Source organism: Cavia porcellus, unplaced genomic scaffold (genome assembly GCF_034190915.1).
Source record: "Cavia porcellus strain 051 isolate PalLab524CR breed Dunkin Hartley unplaced genomic scaffold, mCavPor4.1 scaffold_33, whole genome shotgun sequence".
In the NCBI taxonomy this organism is placed as follows: Eukaryota; Metazoa; Chordata; class Mammalia; order Rodentia; family Caviidae; genus Cavia; species Cavia porcellus.
Genome location: NW_026947516.1, coordinates 14,207,484 through 14,226,705, shown reverse-complemented (window position 1 = coordinate 14,226,705; position 19,222 = coordinate 14,207,484). Strand labels below are relative to the sequence as shown.

The following is a 19,222-nucleotide window of genomic DNA, read 5'->3' as shown; positions in this document are numbered from 1 at the left end:
ATTTCTCAAAAGAAGTGTTGAGCAAAGGAAATCAACCAGTTTAGTAATGATCAACAATTTCCCCTCCCCCACTCTCCAAAAAGGATATTTTCATAAGACAGTTTTTAAAGGGAAAAAGGTTACCTTTTTGGACATTGCATTATACACTTTAACTTTACTATTGGGTTTACTATTCTAAACACTGTTGTTTTGCTTAATAAAGTTGGTGTTATTTAGTTAAAAAAAAAAGCTGTGCCCTTTCTTACAGAAGGGAGGGACCATTAAGAACGTTAACTTTTACCCTTAAAGTATTAACACTATATTTCCTTCTCTTCCTGCATGTTGTAGCCTGGCTTTGCTTTCTTTTACCAGTTGAAGACTTGAGAAAAAAATGAGACTTCAGTAACCAATTAATGCCTACCAGACTTAAAACATTTCACCTATGTTCTTCATGTCCCCTTCATGTCCAAACATTTGTTAACCTAATTAAAGTGAATTCAATAACTTAAAATCACTGGTTAGTAGTAAATGCATGTGCCATTTTGCAAACGCCATTTTAAAGGCAGAATTATAAATGGGAAGCCAGCCATTAGACAATGAGGCTTAAGCCCTGAATTCTTTTTTTAAATGTCACTTCTACTCAGTTTACTGGACTAGGTTGTCTAAATTCTGTCTCATACTGGTAACTGGTTAAGTAGCCAAGTTCATTTTGATACCCCAAATTAGATGTGCTGTAAATCTTCTTGAATGTCTGTGATACGTTGAATGTTGACTATTAAAACCTATATAATCAACTGCAAATGCAGCCCCCACCCCTACCCTGCTGGCCTTGAACTCCTGGGGCTTACACAATCTTCCCACCTCAGCGTCCTCAATAACAGGGACCATTGTGACCACTGTCTCCAGCTTCACCAATCTATTTTTATTAAAGATTTTATATAACTAATGGTAGGAATTGAACTAGCCTGGGAAAATAAATGATCTCCTAATTACTTAGTGAATTATAGCTGAGATATTCTGGGTACCTTTGAGAAACCCATTTCTAGGCCTGGGGAAATTTACCAAATCACAAAGATGTTTGTCCCTTCTCAATCCCAGTGAGAGCAAGAGGCAAGTCCCTTTGCAAGGGTTTTGTTGGCAATTAAACTGCGCTCCTTCCACCAGACACCAAGCAGTCACACGGGCCACATTTTAAAACTTTTTATTTGCATATTAAAAAAATTGTGCATTCCAATAATTAAAATCATTTGAACAAAAAAAAAATGGCACTCTGATTAAACTGCATTTTACAGCCTGCAGGACACCTTGGACCAGCATGAATTTCAATCTAGATTTCACCATCCTCCCACCCAGTTTCTTCTTTAACCCACATGCAAGCTCTTTTCCTTCCCTGCCAGCCACACAAGCAGGTGGGAGAGGCAGGCGAAAGGCCTTCGTTGTCAGTAGTTCTTGGATGTGAAAGGGGCAGCACAGTCATTTAAACTTGATCCAACCTCTTTGCATCTTACATAGTTAAACAGCTAAAAGAAGTAAAATAAGAAGGCAATGCTTGTGGAATGTACAGTGCATATTGGCGGCGCACGCCTCATTACGATTCGCCTGCTTGCTTCTCTTGTTCAATCGCTGTGACAGGAAAGACAAAAAAAAAGATGGAAGAGGCTAAGCGAATCCAGGATAATTCATAAAGATTACAGTGCTTTCATTTAAAACCACTTTTCATGGCCTAAATATTCTGCATACATGCAACTATAACCATATAATTTATATTAACTATGTGAAATCAAAGTACATTTTAATAGATAAATGTATCTGTGTATTATTATGACATTGAATATTCCATTAGTAAATCACTAAAGCCCTGTGTTTGCTGCAAAACAATTTTAATTAACCTTTCTAAACCACATTCATCATCATCAAACTGTCTACTCCTCCCCCGCCCCCTCCGCTCCTCCCACCCGCCGCACCCGCCCTGCCTTTTCTGAAGATGGGGGGGGGGGGGGCGGGGCGGGAGCTTACTTTCTTTCGAAGGCAGAGGATTTTTCTCTTGCGTTTCTGTCTTCTTCAATTTCGACTTATCGAATTTCTCGATCTCAGCCATATCGGGTTTGTCAGACATGGTCGCGAGGAAGCTGCAGGTACAAAGCCCAGAGCCAGGCTGAGAAAGCGCCACCCACACCCTGGCCTCTCCCGTCTCAGAAATGCGTGTCTCCCCTCCAAGTCTCAGCCTGAAACCCTACCCCCTCCCTCTTCCTCTTCGGTTAGGGGTTGAAGAGCTTCTTCTACAGGAGGAAAAAATAGAGACCCCTCCCTCAACTCAGCCAGTGATACGGAATCACTGCAGTTAATTGCAGCGTTGAAACATCACAATCTAGTTAGAGCGCGTACTGAATAACAAAGCCACGCACAAGTTTAAGTGGGGGAGGGGGGCAAAAATCGAGTAAAAATTGGAGCCAAGGTCACAGAACGGGTTTGTGTTTTCTAAACTCGATCTCTCCCCTCAAAGGATGCAGGCCCGATCCCGCCTTCACCTCTGCTCACAAAGGCGGCGGCTGCAGCCGGTGCCTCGGACCACCGCCCTGGCCGCTTCCTCCCTCTCCCTCTGCTGCCCAACAATGCAGCCCAAGGCACAAAGCTGCCTTCCTACGCCCCATAAATCAACCCTGATCTGCATGTAAGGGCAATCCCGCAGGCTTGGCGCACATTCCTCTGCAAGCAGGACTTTTGATTTCGCGATAGAGCCGCCCTAAACCTGGCCGCATGCAGCCCTCCAAGCCATGCATTCAAGGCTAGGAGGCTCGAGAGCGTTTGACGCGCCAAGCCCCGATGAATGTGCATTAGAACAAAGGGGCTTCGGTTTCTGATTAATCAGCCTCAGAGGCAATAGAGATGCCTTTGGGGAAAAAACTAAAGCCAAAACGTCCCCTTGAGACTGCATGGTAAAAGGCTAGGTTTTGCGATTTTAAAATTTAAGTTCTCGGTCCCAGTACCCAGCATCTGGAAGGTTTAAGCATCCTTACGCTTTCCCAAGCAACCTTTCCAGGGAGAACCACTCGGGATGGACTTGAGGGATTCCAGAATAGAGATGCAGGTGCTGAAGGGGGCGAGCGCTTGAACCTGGCTGGAAGGGACAGGAGAGAGGGGCGCTGGGGCTCACCGAATCGAGGTGCGCTAGCGAGCGAAGTCCGAACTGCTCAGTGGCGATCGCCGAGTGTCGGGCGGGGCGCGGCGAGCGCCGCTATATGTGCGCTCCTATGTAAATGAGATGATGTCACCAGCAGGCCCGCTTAACTCCTTCTCGCCGCGTCTGTCGAACGACGTCCGGAGGCCGGCGGGCGTTGGGGGGGGGGGTCCCCTCCCCCATCAATGTGCCTTAACCACAACGACGGCGGAAAAATAAAATGAGCAAAAGCCCATCCTCCAACACTTCCTTAGCAGGGCATTTTTCCTTTTTATGTTTATTCTCTTATAATGAATTTTTGTAAGAGCAGCCCAAACCTGCTCTTGCAGACCAGAGCATGACAACTAAAGGTCCGCCGCAGCGGCATTTAGGGGGACAGACCTTCCTCTACTCCGAATCAGGCTTTGTCTGCTGCAGACATCCCCAAGCTAGGGCGCGGTGTCCCTCACACCGGGGCCTCACCCACTGCCAGGGGTACGATCCCAGTGACTCAGCTTTCGGGCCAGGGCAATGGCCCCACCCGGCCTTCTTTGTCTGGCCCGCTTGTCTTCCCCTTGACTTGGGTGGGAGGTAAACCATCCTTAAGGGACTTGAAAAAAGAAGTTTTCACGTCTGTAGCATCTACATTTTTTTCGTTGTTCTAACATTTTTCAGAACTCAAGTCAAATAACTATAAAATCTGCTGGGTGTAAGGTAATTTGGAGTTTATGGAGTACAGTGCCTCCCCCCTTCAAAACAAGTCAAGTTCAAGCTCTGCTCTGGACTTGCTGCCTGACAATGAGGAAGTTCTTTACTTTCCTCTTCCTTATTTTCACAAATTATAAAAGTGATAACAGAAGAGGACTGCGTTGATTTCCAAAGACTATCAGCCCATTTTCTCTAATGCCTTACAACTGTGCTGAGAAATCGAGCTGTACATTTCAAAGAGAACGCTTGCATTCAGCTCAAGGACGCTTCTGCAGTGCAGCTGGAAATATGGAAGATTTCAGCACAGAGCAGCAGTTTTCAAAATGGCACCTACTCCGAGCACCAGCCACCCACTTGCTGCTGCAAAGGAGTTACAAATGCCATGCCCTGCGCCTGCAAATGGCATGTGAAAGGCAAGGGACCCGCTGCTTAGAAAAAGGCCTCCTTGTGATTATTTCAGAGACGCAAAGCAGGGTGCACAAGATTCCTCCTGCTTTTCTCTGTTCTGGGGAAATGCTTCTCAGAAAGCTTTTGCTAGTCATTTTTATGGAAGAGGCTTTTGTCTCGCTGGGGATCAGAGGCAACGGTGGCACCTTGGGAACAGGGGGAACTCCCCCATTTCTTCATCTACTTGACTTCCCCTTTTCCTGGGGAGGAAAGGGGTGGGGTGGACAGCGGCAGGTGACCGTCTGGCTCCCCAGTGAATACTCTGCTGGGTGGCTGCGTTCCCTTCCCCCCACCCCCAATGAGGCCTGGATGTCACTTTCTGGGAACACCCTTCCCCTGTGGGAACTGGTCTGGGAGTCCACTATAAGGCTGAAATGCAGAGATCTAGCAGGTGACTTCCTGGCCTGTTCCGATGGCAGCTGCAGTCTCACTGACACCATTTCTGTGGGTTCGGAGACTCCATTTCCCCTCACACAGCTGTAGTCAAAAACCCTTTCTTTCTTCCCCTATGGCTGATGACAAAAGCGTGTCGCTGCCAGCCTCTTGCTGCTTTTCTAGCCCTCACAGAAGCCACATCTCCCATGGAAAGAAGAGTGAAAACTGGTAAACACATAGAGAAATTTACTCGCATGTACCTTTAGAGGGGGATTGATGGAGGGAGGGAGGTACTTGGAGGGGAAGCCAGGCAGGCAGCTCGCTTAAGGCGAGCACCCACTGTCTCTGGGCTTGGCTTGCCCTGTTGTGGGGAATTCCAGCCTCGAAGGGAAAGGGTGAGGCAGTTAACAGCAATCCAGGAGCCAGGTGTGATGTAGGAATCCAAGCAGTCTGGGAGGCTGAGGCAGGGCAGCAAAGTGCTAGGGACTTAGCTCAGTGCAAAGGCCCTGGGTTCAAGTCCCAGTACTGTAAAAAATGCAAACAAAAAGAACGTATGAAAAGTTATGCGATTGTGGTCATCCTAATTAACCTTTCTGTGCCTGAGTTTTCTCATTTGTAAAATGGGTCAACTTTAATAATCAACCACCCCACAGTGTTGTGAGAGGGTTAGATGCTCAAGACAGTGTGTGACAATTAGTAGCTCATTGTACAGCTTTTGTTATTATTATTCAGAATGGAAAGTTGAGAGGACAATAAAATAAATGTTTTAGTGTTTAGAATTCATTAAAATTTTTGATGCTCTGATACCATTTCTCTTATAAAAAGTTTATCTTTTTTGTTGTATATGATTTTTATATAATTGCAGTGTGATATACTATGCTAAAATTATTGCACAGATAAATGCCCAATAAAAATTAGATCTTTTGGATGTGGTACACAAATAAAAAATGACACCCTTCCCTTGCTGAACATGGTGATATACCCTTGTAATTCCAGCACTTAGAAGGCCGAGGCAGGGAGAGTGCTGTGAATTCAAGGTAAGCATGGACTACATAGCAAGTTCAACACCAGCCTGAATTGCACAGCGAGACTCCATCTCAGGAAAAAACAAAATAAAAACAAAAAAGTCCTCTTGGCTGATGCCTTCTAAGAGCAGTCATTGGATAGGAGGTTTATATTTAATGTCTTTCTTGCCCACTGCTCTTCATGAAAAGAGACTTGCAGATGTGGCTTGGAAATGTGGGGACATCCAGGACTAGGGGGCCGTCATTGGATGAAGATAATCGAGTAGCCACTCTGGATCTATGGCTGAGGCCCAGAAGGAAGAATGTGGGGGGGGGGGGGCTAAATTGGTTGCACAATGTCTGATCACTAAGCAGTTCTTACCCAGAATTCAATTGACTTTCTTAAGTGAGAAAGGTACTGGAACCTTGCATCCTGTTCCACATAGTTCAGTCCACTTAGTGTCAATATAGTTCCAGATACCAGGATTAATTTCTGCTTCCAAAGATCTAGAATTTATGAGTGAGCATGTGCTGGGCACAGCCACCAACTTAAAAGACAGACCTGGAGAGCCACAAAAATGGCCTACAAAAGGTACTTGGGCACTCCAGTGGTGCTCTCTGCCTTGAGGGCTCTCCAGTGACAGATGAGCCAATTACCCACATGACAATTGCCCTCCCATTCTCAGCTTTCTGGGAGAAATGTGCCAACATAGCTTGTGTGGAAAGGTGGCCCCACCACCAAGTTTGTGCCCCATGGAACCAGGAAGAAAACACAGGAAGACAGGGGACACTGTCTCATTTTGCTTTCCAGTTGTTGGGAAGCAGCCGCTGCAGTCTGAGTTTATGAAAATTAGTTCTGTTCTTTTCAAGCCATTTAATGTGCAGTGCATTTGTCAGAGGACTAGAAGAAGGAAGGGGAGGAGGAACAGAGGCACGGGGACAACAGAGGCCCCCCTGTCTGCTTTCTCAAGCTCTGGTGCCTTTGTCTGGCCTCAGGGTCTCCTGCTGTCTGTCCCACCTGCCTATTACCCCTCCCCCCTGCATTCCTCTTGGAGCCCTGTGATCTCCATCTGTTCACCCTACTCTCCCTTAGGACAAGCAGAGTTGGAGTCTAAACTCCATAGTTAAAAGGCACAGCCTTAACTAGTCTCCCTGATGACAGGGACAGAAAAAGAGAAAGGAGGTGAATGACATTTAGCGCACTTGCTACTGTTTTATACCCCCTGTTAGGCACTTTGTATGTTATCTGATTAATTCTTATCCTAGGCAGGGGAGCAGATTTCCTGGATTTACTGCTAAAGAAACTGGGGCTCCGGAGAATTCAAGCGACTCGTAGATCCAATTTCTATCCTTGTGCACAGTCCACATCTGCCTTCTGCTTCTAGGGTCCACACCCACGGTCCCTCCTTGCATCCCCATGCAGTGCACAGAGGGTATCCCCGGCCATCTAGGCGATGTGAGCAATATGAGTAGGGCACACTCATACTCTACTCTTAGGGATCAGCAAAAGGAGCCCCAGAACCCGCCGGCCCTCGGTGAGCTGCAGCCGCGCAGTCCCATTTCCTAACGCCAGCTTCCTGTGTGGCTGCAGTTCGCCTCTGCAACATCCCCTCCAAGTGGTCACTCGGCCTCCACACAGCCAGACAGCAGTTTGCAAGGCACTGAAGGAGTCACGCAGCGGGCAGTGAGCTGCTCTGCTTGGCAGGGAGTTGCAGAGGATGGGGAAAGTGACAGGGCAAAATCTGAAGAGGCAGGCAGGTGCCGGGCTGGAGAAGGGTAGCATCGATGGTGGCACAGGGACAGTGCTGGGGAGCTTTCTCTGCAGTAGCTCCCTAAGCCTCACATGACTTGGGACAGAGGCATCCTATTTGCTCATTTCACACATGAAAGAATTCTGCAAAGATTAAGTCACTTGCCCACGATCACACAGTGAAAGCCAGTGGCAGGCTGGCAGGCTTTGAAGCTACCTGTGTTACACATTACAGTTTCCTGAAATCTTTGGGTCTTCAGACTCTGTTCTGTGGACTAGATAAGCATAAACCATCAATGTGATTAAAACTTTAAAATGTGTCTAGGGTACAATTCAGTGGTACAGTGGGTGCTTAGATTGTGTACTAGGTGAGGCTCTGGGTTCAATTCCTAGCCCCAAAAACAAAAGGAAAAAAAAAACAACTAAAAAAATACATACTGTCATCCAGGCACAAGGTAATATGTACCTGTAAAGCCCAGCATTCTAGCAGGCTGAGTCAGGAGGATTGCAAGTTGAATTTCAGCCTGGGCAACTCAGCAATGTATCATGACCCTGTCTCAAAAAGCTAGGAAATAGAATTTTTAAACTGACTGGGAATAGGGCTCAATGCAAAGGCCCTGGGTTCAGTCTCCAGCAACACACACCCACACACACACACACAAACACAAGAGCTTGTAATAACATATCATATATTTGTCTGCCTCAATTTTCAAAGTACTTCATTACAACAATTCAATCTGGTCTTTTTGCCTTCTGTACAGCCATTGCATTTGCAATAAAAGGGCTTTTATGTCCTGAACATTAGTAATTTTTCATAGCTTTTCACACTTCATCATTTTTCCCAGTAATCGTCCCCATTTCTACGATAGTTAAAAAGTAGTAGGTCAAATTGTATATTGAAAGGAAGACATTACACACTCCTAACAGCTTTCTGTTAAAAATTATAAGTTTTTATTCTGCTGTGAAGCAGAACTATCATTAGCATGTGATAAGCATTCCTATATTTTAATGTGCATCTGTGGATATCACAGCCTCTTTTATGAAATGTAATTCCCAGATCATTAGCAGCAGGTCGTTAATGGCTTTACAGGGAGGAAAGTGAAATGCAGGTAGTAGACAACGTTCCCCTCACATTTGAAAGGAAAGCCTAGATAGGTCAAGACCAGCCTTGTTACTTTGCCATTTGGTGTCTCCAGGGACCATGGCCTGTGTATTTGCACTGAGCGCCATGCGCAGAATGACCTGATGTTTGGCTTAGTGCTCTACTGCCGCCATCTTGAAATTCCCCGTTGGTGTGAAACCAGTTTGAGCCTCTCAGATTCTCATTTCCTATGTGTATCCAGTGTCACTGGCTTTTCCCAGATCCAACATGGGTCTATCTATTCATGTGACCTTTCCTCCTGGTCATAGTTATCAGTGCTATCCAGACTTGGAAATGTCCTGTGCTTGGTTCTGTTGAGAAAGTGGCAGAACTTTTCAAAAATAACTTTTTATTAGGAAAATGGAGGAAAATACATGCTAAAGCACAAAAGCAAATGGGCTTCTTAATATCCCTAGGGTCTAGACACACATCAACTTGGCTGGCCCAGCTTTAGAGGCTACACTGTCTTGGCTCCCTTACCCACCCCAAACCAAACTGAGGAATTGTGCATCTTGGACCACAGGTCTCCAGTCAGTCTGGTGGCCCCAGTGCCAGCACTGGTGGAATTCTTCAAGTTCTTCATGCCCCCCTCCATTTTCACTCCAGCAGAGGCTCGATTTTGATGACCCAAGACTGAGCCACACTGCACAGCACACACGCACATGTGAGCACAGACCACAGATGACCCCAAGAAATCCTCGTCTCTTGACCTCTGAGATAAAGGAACCTCCTTGTGTGACCTCCAGTGGTTCCTTTTTGAGGTTTATGACTGCCAGATCTCTTGGAAGGTGAATGGGCTCCTCACTATCAGTGCCTTGCTCACACTGGAGGATCAGGGCAGTTGTTGTGAGGGGTGTTTCTCTTCATGTCTCACAAAACTTCCACTTGAGTGTCATTGCTCTTGGAACTGGTGCCTGGGGGTGGTTGTCCTCGCCTCCTAGGGCCTGTCTGAGATTCATACACCAGCTCTCCTCCTCTTCCTTTCTACCAGGTGACTTTCTCCTGTCCAAGGGCCTTCTGCAGCTCCAAACATACTCACTTGTTAGAACTGATGGGCAGGCAAGAAGGTTGGTGAAAAAGCAAGTCCCTTCCAGCATCTCTACCCATTTCCCAATTCTCCGTGCTGTCTGCCCTCCCAGAAGCCCCCTCAGGGGCAGAATCCCACCCCCACATCACTGCATTATAATTCCCACCAATGCAGGAATAGACTATGTCATCTCCTCAGATGAAGGCCGGGCACAGAGCAAATGAAAGCTTCAGGACAGGACTGTTGAGTCCCAGTATCCCACTGTGCAGTTAGAGCCAGGACTCCGTGATCTGAATTGGTAAAGATGCTAGGAACAACTGAAACCAATGGACATTAAGTCCTAGGTCTCACTTCAGCTAATAGATTCAACTAAAGGTCTAAAAAGGAAGTCTTATCTTCAAAAGTTAAGCACTGATTTACCAAATGACCCAGCAATTCCTCTCCTTAGGGATCCTCCCAAAGGAACTGAAAGCAGATATTCAAACAAATAGTTTTATACTCTTTTCTAGGAGCAGCTCGGGAAAATAAGATGGCATGTTTCTATGGGTTCCCCGGATTTTCTCCAGAGATCTCTTGGGTATCTGTGGACTTTAGGCGGAGTCTCTTAGCTGGTTGTGATGGTGCGCATCTATAATCCCAGCACTTTGGGAGGCTGACACTGGAGAACCACAGCCAGGTAGGACAGTGTAACAAGTTAGTGAGACCCTGTCTCAAATAAATCCATACATACATGCATTTATACATACACATACATATATACATACATACTGCATAGGAGGGCTGGGTCTATAAGTATGTGCAAAAGCCCTGAAAAGTTCAATCCTCGGTACCAGAAAAAGGAAAAAAAGAGGAGAACGAAGAGGAGGACCTTAAACTAGAGAAATTTTGACATGAACAGATAGAAATACCAGTTTACATTGGATCATGAGGAGGTGTTTTAATACCTGAGCTTTTGATTTTGTATTCCATGGCCATGTTTGCATAAATGACTTACTTTTATAGCCAGAATATTTTCTTTCATTATGGACCCTAAAGAGCCCAGTGGGCTTTTGTTCCTGGTTCCTGGCCCCTGGTAAGTAGCTTATAAGGCCTTGGGATTTCCCAAGGGAGTGAGGATGTCACAATTACTTGTGGTGGCCCCTGGGACCATGCCAGGTTATTTACGGTAACAAGGTACAGTACTGGTGGATAGGTTATGCTAACAGGTGATGCAGGACGGGAGGTTGGCCATGGCAGAATGACTGACTGTGTCACTCGGTACCACCCCAAACTCTGGGAAAGGAAGGGCGCTGAGTGCTGAGTTCAACCACCTGGCCAATGATTTGTATCAGCTACTTCTGCAGCTGGAGGCCTCAGTGAGAACTGGGAACATACAAGCTAAGTTTATTTCCTTGTGTGACAATGCTTCCTGAACACTGTCAAGCTTTGATTCTGGGATGCTCACCCATCCCTCATGACAGAAGCTTTGTACTTGGAGCCCATCAAGATTCCATCCTATGTGGTTCTTCTTTGGTGAGTTCTGCTTTGGATCATTTAACAGTAATAAAATGGTACCTGTAAGCACTGCACTTTTTTCCTGACATTGTAGGACATTAGAGAGTCTTATAATGTTAGAACCCTTCGATTTTAAGCCAGTTGATCAAAAGAGGGAGAGGCCCTGGGGACTCCAGAAGTTGGGACAAGTACCTAAAATGAGGGAAGTCTTCTGGAAGATCCTAACATGTGAGAAGATTTACAGAATGACAAAGCGCAGAAAAAACGCTCATACTCCAATTATTAGTACGCCAGGGCAAAGTGTATTCTCTAACAGAATTCCCTGTCAAACCCCCCCCATCCTGCTTTCTCTCTCTGGCAGTACTGGGAATTGAACCCAGGGCTTTCACACTGAGCTATACTCTCTCTCTCTCTCTCTCTCTCTCTCTCTCTCTCTCTCTCTCTCTCTCCATCTCTCTTTCTCTTTTAGTTTTCTGTTTTGAGATGGAGTTTTGGTAAGTTACTACATTGCCCAGGCTGAGTTTGAATTTACAGTCCTCCTGCCTCAGCCTGCCACATGGCTGGAATTATAGGCATGCGCCAGCAAGCCTGGCTTGTCTAAACCTCGCAAGGTAGGTGTGTCCAACTATGCCTATGGGCCACATGCAGCCTGGACAGTTAGTGATGGGGCCCATGAGATCATAAACTTGCAACATGATTATGTGGTTTTTAGTGAAGTATTTCATCACTTGGCTGTGTGGTGTTGGAGCTTGGGCTGTGTGAGTGACAACAGGACACAGTGTCAGGGAGGGCACAGTGTGGGCTAACTCCACTGTCTGCACCCTCTGCACATAGTCAGTCATCAAACGTCACATGCGCTTATGCGACCCGATAGGTAAAACGCATGCAGTCTTTATCAGTTCTACCTGCCTATGCATGTGTGTGCCTGTGAAGACAGTGCTTGTCGTTTTTAAAGACATTGAGTTTTTTATTTAATTATTAAACTTGAGCTTGCTCTGTTATGTCATTTTAATGCTATAATAAAGATATTTTTTAAAAGTTTTTTTACCTACATACATTATATCGATTTTATATGCAGCCTATGCTAAACCATCTTTTTTTTGGTAATAAAGTTGGAATCCAGGGCCTTTGAACTGAACTTTATCTATAGTGCTTTTTATTTTCTATTTTGAGATAAGGCCTTGCTGAATTGCCTATGCTGGATTTGAACCTGGAATCCTGCTACCTCAGCCTCCCAGAGTGATGGGATTACAGGCAAGCACCACTTTAACCTTGATTGCCAATTGGACCAGATTAAGGGACTCCTGGAGAGGCAAATGGATCACGGCAGGGCTCTTCCTGTGAGCGGATTCATGTGTTAGTGTTCAGAGCTGAATGCAATGCTAAGAGGTGGAGCCAGGTGAAAATAAAGGTTGCTGTGCACCTTTGGAGGTATATATCTCGCTGGTGCTCTGCTTCTAGATTCCATGAAGTCGATAGCTTTGCTCATTTGTGTCCTTCCACCATGATGATCCTGCCTTGGAGCCACCAGCCATGGACTGAATCCTCTGTAACCATGAGCCAAATGAGCGATCTCCTTTAAGGTATAGGTGCCACATATTTTGACCCAGTAATGGGAAAGCTGACCAGTACACTGCCAAGCAAAGCCTTGCCACTCAATGTGGCCCAGGCTAGCCAAAAGATAGGACACTTGTGCTCTGGGTTATTGTAAGGTCCTTGGTCTTGCCATTTCCTGAAAGTGACACAGCTATTTGTTGTTTGTAATATGAGACGGTCCAGGATTTGATTTAGGCCCACAAGGGACCACTCTGGCAGCTGAGCTGAGAATAGACTGTAAGTATGGGGACCACGGTAGAGCTGGACCTGGACAGGACAATGGAGTGGCCATGAGTGGCAGGGTCTGCATGGAATTTTTAAGGTAAAGCCAATAGGGTTTGCTAATCTCTGGAGGGGAAAGAGAGTGAACAGTTCAGGCTGACACCAAGAATTTTGATCTGAGGGGCTGGAAGGGTGGTGTTGGCATCCACTGAGGCAGAAAGGGCTGTGGGAATCTTAGGGTTTGGGGCAGAAGATGTGGAGCCTAGATGGGACATAAGGCATTTGATCACTTGTAGAGCACAAGTAGACATGGCCACAGTACCTTAATGAAGATTTTTCTCTCTTCCTTCTCACCATTCTTCATATATATATATATATAATTTTTTAGGTACTGGAGATTGACCCCAGAGGCTTCACACTGAGTTACATCTTTGGCACTTTTTCATTTTTTAAAATTTTGAAACAATCACACTAAGTCACTAAACTGCCCAGGCTGGGCTAAAATTTGCAGTCCTCCTGCCTCAGCTTCCCAAAGTGTTCAGATTACAGGCATGTACCACCACACCTAGCCCCTTCTTCATGCCTCCTCTCCCCAGGGCATGGAGAGGATCCTACTGTCTCCAAATTTTGTGGCCTCTACTTTCTGAGAGAACAAGAACCACTGAGAATTGGATTGACTGTGGGTGTTGCCCGGCACCTCTAGGTACCTTGTGTATCAGTTGAGTGAAAGCGATTTAAACTTTGTACTAGGAGGAATCTAGAAAACAAACTGAATTTATCATTCTGTGCACAAGAATGCCAGGACTGCTCTTAAAGGAAAGATAGGGCACAGGCAGGGGTTAAAGGAATAAAGGAAATTCTCTGTGCCAGGAAAGAGCTACTGCTCGCTTTTCCTTGTACATTTCTGCAACTTTACTGTTTTATTTTCTTTATTTGGACTGATTTAGCTTGTGACATGGACCCTGGTTGGAATGAACAAAATGGTTCAAAGTTTTCCCTTCAGAATAATTTCAAATTTACAGAAAAGCTGCAAAATAATCCTAGCCTTGGGGAGGCTGAGGCAGGAGGATCACAAATTTGAGGCCAGCCTCACTACATAGTGAGTTTGTGGCCAGTTTGTGTGTTACAAAGTATAACCTTGTTTAAAAGAAAAAGAAAGAAAGAAGCTGCCAAAATACAATAATTAACTCAAGTACCTTTCACCTAGATTCACCAAGTTGTTAATATTTTGCTATATTTACTTTATAATTTGATCTACTTGCTTAGTTTTTTTTAATTATTTGAACATAAAATGAACATAATGGTCTATCCTTGTAATCCCAGAACTCTGGGAGGCTGACACAGAAATATGGCAAGTTTGAGCCTGGCTCAGGCAATTTAATGATTTAGGGAGAACTTGTCTCAAAAAAGAAGACTAAAAAAAGTGCTTGGGGCTGGGCATGGTTGCGCATGCCTATAATCCCAACATAGGGGAGGCTGAGGCAGAAGGATCTCTGAGAATTCCAGACAAGCCTGATCTGCATAGTGAGCTCAAGGCCAGCCTGGACTACACAGCATAGCATGATCCTCTTTCTGAATGAACAAACAAACAATTGAATGAATGGCTAGGGACGCAGTTCAGTGCAAAGGGCATGGGTTCAATCCCTAGTTTGACAAAACAAAATAAAACAACAAAAAAAACTATTTTAAAAATTAGCTGGGAATATGATGTTTCTTTTTCCCTCTCAAACACTATGTGTGCATTCACCAAGAGCAAGGCCCTCTCTGACATGGTCATCGGACAGTTATCAGTGCTAGGACCTGTCCCTTGGCCACAGTATTGCTATCTTATCTCCAGACCTTCTTCACTTTCAGTCTCTGAGCCTGACAATGTCCTTCCCACATCTGTCTGGGCCGGACCCCACCCTCCCCAAGATCCTGCAGTGTACTCAGCTGTCAGACCCAGCTGGCATCTTTTAATTTAGGACTTCTTTGGCCTCCCAGCTTCCACAGCGCTGATGTTTTGGAAGCAAGCCAGCTGTTGCATGGAAGTCCTTTTCATTGGGGTTGGACTGATGTTTCCTCGCGATTAGACATGAGCTTTCTCTCTGCAGCGGGCATGCAGCAGGAGGAACACTCTGACCTTGTGCTGGTTCCGTTTTTGCCCGTGTTAGCACTGACCGCTCCGTGCAGGTCTTATCTGCCCAGCTACTCACCGGAAAGTGGCTCTCTTTTGAGACACGCTCTTGAATTCATCTCAGGATTACAGGTTTACATTTTGCCTGGCCAATTTAATGCCAGCCTCTGTCAAAATGGAAAATAAAAAGGAGCTGGGGGTACTGCAGGTCAGTGGCAGAGGGCTGGCTAGTTTGATTCTCTGGTGCCAAAATATGTAAAGGGCAGGAGATGCAGCCTGGTGGACCTGTGTGAATGCTCTGTGTTTGATTCCTAAACCCACAGAAGAAAAAAACAAAGGCATCAGAGGCTAAGCCAAACAGGATGTAGGGACCAGGAAGCAGAAGATGCCCCTCCCTGGCACCTTCCTGCCTTGCTTAGAGGTCCACAGGGTCTCCACTAACCTGCAACTGTGCCTGTTTGATTGATTTATTTACTTTCTGGGACAAAGTTTTTCTGTATAGCCCAGGCTGTCCTTAAACTCATGGTGATCCTCTTGCCTCAGCCTCCTGAGGTCTGGGATGACAGGCGTGTACCACCATGCCCAGCCTAGTTTTCACTGAAACTCTCCTTTCTTTTTACCCAGCTGGAGGAAGTGGGCTGAACATTAGGGGGATCCAGCCCCCCTAGAGCTTTTGAATTCCGTGAAGAAACGTTTTGTGTATGTAAAAATATCACTGTACTTTAGAGAGAAAGATCTAGTTCCGAGTCATGCGGAGAGACCAACTGGTGGGCATGACAGTTTCAAGTTTTATTTTGCAGCACTTTATTTTTGTTTTTCCCCTTTGAGTACAGGGCAGCAAGTGAGGGAAGATGAGGTCTCAGAAACTATAAAAATATAATCTGCTATTCACTAAGTCAAAGCAGTATAATAATATATAGGTTTAAATAAATGTATATAATAATTATAGTTAAATACATCAACATATTATGTTTTGCTTTGATGAGAAATGGATTCCTAGTGATGATCTTTTATTTTTGTAATACTGGGGATTGAACCCAGGGCTTTTGCACTGAGCTATATTCCCAGTTCCATGTTTTAATTTTGAATTTTGAGAAGGGTCTCACTAAGCTGCTAAATTGCCCACACTGGGTCCAAACTTGTGATCCTCCTTCCTCAGCCTCCCAGAGTGCTGGGATGACAGGTCTGTGTCCCCACACCCAGCTTTTGTTGCTTTACTGCCATCTCCCAGTGACCCTCCTGAAGTTGACCTTGTGGGAGCTCATTTTACAGATGGAAAGGGTGAGGCTCTGGGGATACCAGGTGGATTGTATGCAGCCCTATAGCATTGCAAAGCTCAGGCCTTACAATTCGGGAGCCCAGAAGCAGAGCGAGACCCAGGCAGGAAGCAAGGCTGCTGGTTAGGCTTTCAAATGCAAATCCGGCAAGGGGCCCTCTCTGTGCCTTTCCAAAGGACAAAAGTGAAAATACTGAGTCTGGCTTGCAGCTGGCCAGAATGTGGGAAAGCACAGAGCTGGTTTGTTGGAAGAGGACACTGTGCCGGGGCCTTCACCACCACAGCAGCATTCCTGGGTCCCCCAGAGGCAACATCCCACAGCTACCTTTGGCCACTTATGCATCGATTCCTGCCTGTGCAGTACATGCAGCGCTGTCAGGCTGGAAGGCAGTAAGCGCATATTAATGAGAAGATCTGCTAGAGCCCTGAGCTATGCACACAGCAGCCCCTAGGCACAGGCCCAGGCAGGTTTACTCACCATGCCCAGAGCGATGTCCCAGGTTACCCTTAAGTGAAATAGAGGGAGTCTCAGGGCTGGACAACAGTGACTCCTCCGGGTGATTGCGAAAGGCAATGTCAGGAGGTTTCAGCAGAGCTTGCCCGGGGGTCAGGCCAGGGAGGCTCCATTTGCAAAGGGCACGCTTGGACAGTAAGCACAGGGCACCTGTGTCGGGGGGAGGGCTGTGACTACCTACGCCTTTTGCTATTTCTCCTTCATGCTTTATATATGTAAGAATTGCTCCTGCTGGGGATTTAGCTCAGCGGCATAAGCTCCTGCCTTGCAAGCAGGCAGTCGTGAGTTCGATCCCTGGTACCGATAAAAAGGAAAAAGACAAAAAAAAAAAAAATTAAAAAAAAAAAGAATTGCTCCTGTGTATTTTCCTGCTTTAGACGCGTTTCACACAACCTGCCCTGGTAAGGAACAAGAAAAAACCTTCAAGGAAGTGAAACCGGCAGCCCAGGCGCCAGCCGAGACACAGGAGGGGGACTTCCTGCTGGCTTCTAGCACAAGGGGCTGGTGTCCTTAAAAGGGCAGAAGGACGCTTAGTTTTAAGTGTGTCTTTTTTCAAATTGAGGCCAGATAAGACCCTAGCAGACCTCTGTCCTGCCCTGTGGACCTGGAAACCAGCCAGGTGCAGGCCTCAGTGACAGCCGCCCTAGTCACAGTGGCTATTCCTGGGATGTTTCCTTGCTCAATGTGAACACAATAGTACGTTTTAGTGGCATCACATTTAGCCATACAGCGAACCTGCTCTTGGAATCTATAGTGATACACATGTACGCTTTTTTGAATGGTCACGTGTGGTTTCTTGAAACCAAAGCACAGGTGATCAGGTTGAACACTATAAAAGTAGGATTTATACAGGGCTGGGTTTTGTTCATTTTGCTATTTTGTGCCTGCTACCTAATTTTTGACTTTCAAGGGCCCTGTAAGTATGTCACTGGCAAGTGAGCTTCACACTTAAAGCAATGCATAATAGATAATAAATCTATACATGTACATTTTGCTTTGATGCAAAGACACTAACATTTGTAGTGCTAGACAGTTTGCACTGCTTGATTGTAATAAATGGGGACACAAGGCACATGTTGAGTCACTGGCCCAAGGTCTCTGGGCACACACAGAGCAACATCAGAAGCAGCCAGTCCCCAGGCCAGCACTGTGGCTCCCGGCTAGGTGCCCCAGCAGGAGAGGCACAGAGGTTTCCTGGGGTTTCATCATTCCTCAGCGACTACCTTATGTGGGAGTGACTTTCCGTCGCTTCTCCCAGGGCTCCCTCAGAAGCCAAGTGCCAGGAGGGGGGGGCAGCAAGCTCAGGAGGTGCTGTGGAAGGAACCCAAGGGCAGGGGTAGCACATCTCCTCCCTGTCAGCCACTGCTCTGTACCCCAAGTCCTGACTACGATTGCAGCTCAGGGTTGCAGTGAAATGCCCGGTGACCCCCTCCGGGTCTGCCACCCGAGTCACACCTGGCCCTCTGTGCCATCACTGTCCTTTCTACTTGCATGGCACTGAGTCTGGGCTCTACTGCTCTGAGGCCACCAAGTGGGCCTTAAAGGTTACTACTGCTGTCACAGGCACCCCAAGAGAAGCACTGCCAGGTGACCCAATGAAAACGCAGGGTGCCCAGGGAAGCTGAAGTTTCAGATCCAGGACGAATCACTTTTAGTATATCAGATGCAATCTCTCCAAAATTCTTATATTGGAAAAATTTTTTTGAGGTCCTGGGGATTGAATCTGGGCCTTTGCACTGAGCTACATCCCCAGCTCTTTTTCATTTCATTTTTTTTTATCCTGAGATAGAATCTCCTTGTGTCACTAAGCTGCCTAGCCTGGGCTCAAACTGGTGATCCTCCAGCCTCAGCCTCCCAGATGCTGGGATTACAGGCAAAAGTTACCCCTCTGCCAATAAAAATACATTTTTCTGAAATTGTAATGTAGTGGTGTGGCCCATGATTTTTGTGGCAATCTACCCTAAAAGAGAAAGCATAGATGCTTTCACAGATTTCACTGCTACTTCAGCTGCCTGTCTACCCCCAGCAAACCTCAGGCCCCCTGGATGAGGTTCCCAGCTCTGTTCACAAGGGGAAAGAAGACGAGGGAGGGAGTGGGAAAGAGAGAGCAGGAGGAAGGGAGAGGGAGGGGGGCGGAGAGAGTGGAGAAGGGGACATGACTGCAGAGAGCACTCTGGGGGCCTCAGCGAAAGTCTGTGTTCACACAGGGGAACGCCCGTGGCGGTGTCCTGGTGGCCACCTGAAGACAGGATTCAGAACCAGGAGCCCTCCTGGGGACACATACAGCTTCAGCGCCCACCTTCTGTACTCTTGCGGGTTGCCCACACCTGAGAATACAGAAAGTCCACCCCCCGTGTCTGGCCAGGACACCCGTGACAGCGTGACAGTGAAACAGGGTACCTTCCCTTGTGGACAC

The 19,222-nt window shown here is 46.4% G+C and overlaps 1 protein-coding gene across 1 annotated transcript; it reads right to left on the bottom strand.

The window, feature by feature from the left end:
* Positions 1-1,164: 1,164 nt before the first annotated feature.
* Tmsb4x (thymosin beta 4 X-linked) lies at positions 1,165-3,246 on the bottom strand. The gene is made up of 3 exons (XM_003462891.5): positions 3,134-3,246; positions 1,996-2,108; positions 1,165-1,602 (listed from the first exon to the last, which is right to left on the bottom strand). Exons 2-3 carry the CDS (start codon positions 2,093-2,095, stop codon positions 1,568-1,570), a joined length of 135 nt encoding a protein of 44 aa, XP_003462939.1. The 5' UTR covers positions 2,096-2,108; positions 3,134-3,246; the 3' UTR covers positions 1,165-1,567.
* Positions 3,247-19,222: the final 15,976 nt, after the last annotated feature.

Bases quoted from the DNA above. Each gene is read 5' to 3' on its own strand.
- Tmsb4x (XM_003462891.5), bottom strand. From the start codon at position 2,095: ATGTCTGACAAACCCGATATGGCTGAGATCGAGAAATTCGATAAGTCG. The intron at 1,603-1,995 runs GTAAGCTCCCGC...TTCCTGTCACAG, and splicing joins TCCTCTGCCTTCGAAAGAAA to CGATTGAACAAGAGAAGCAA.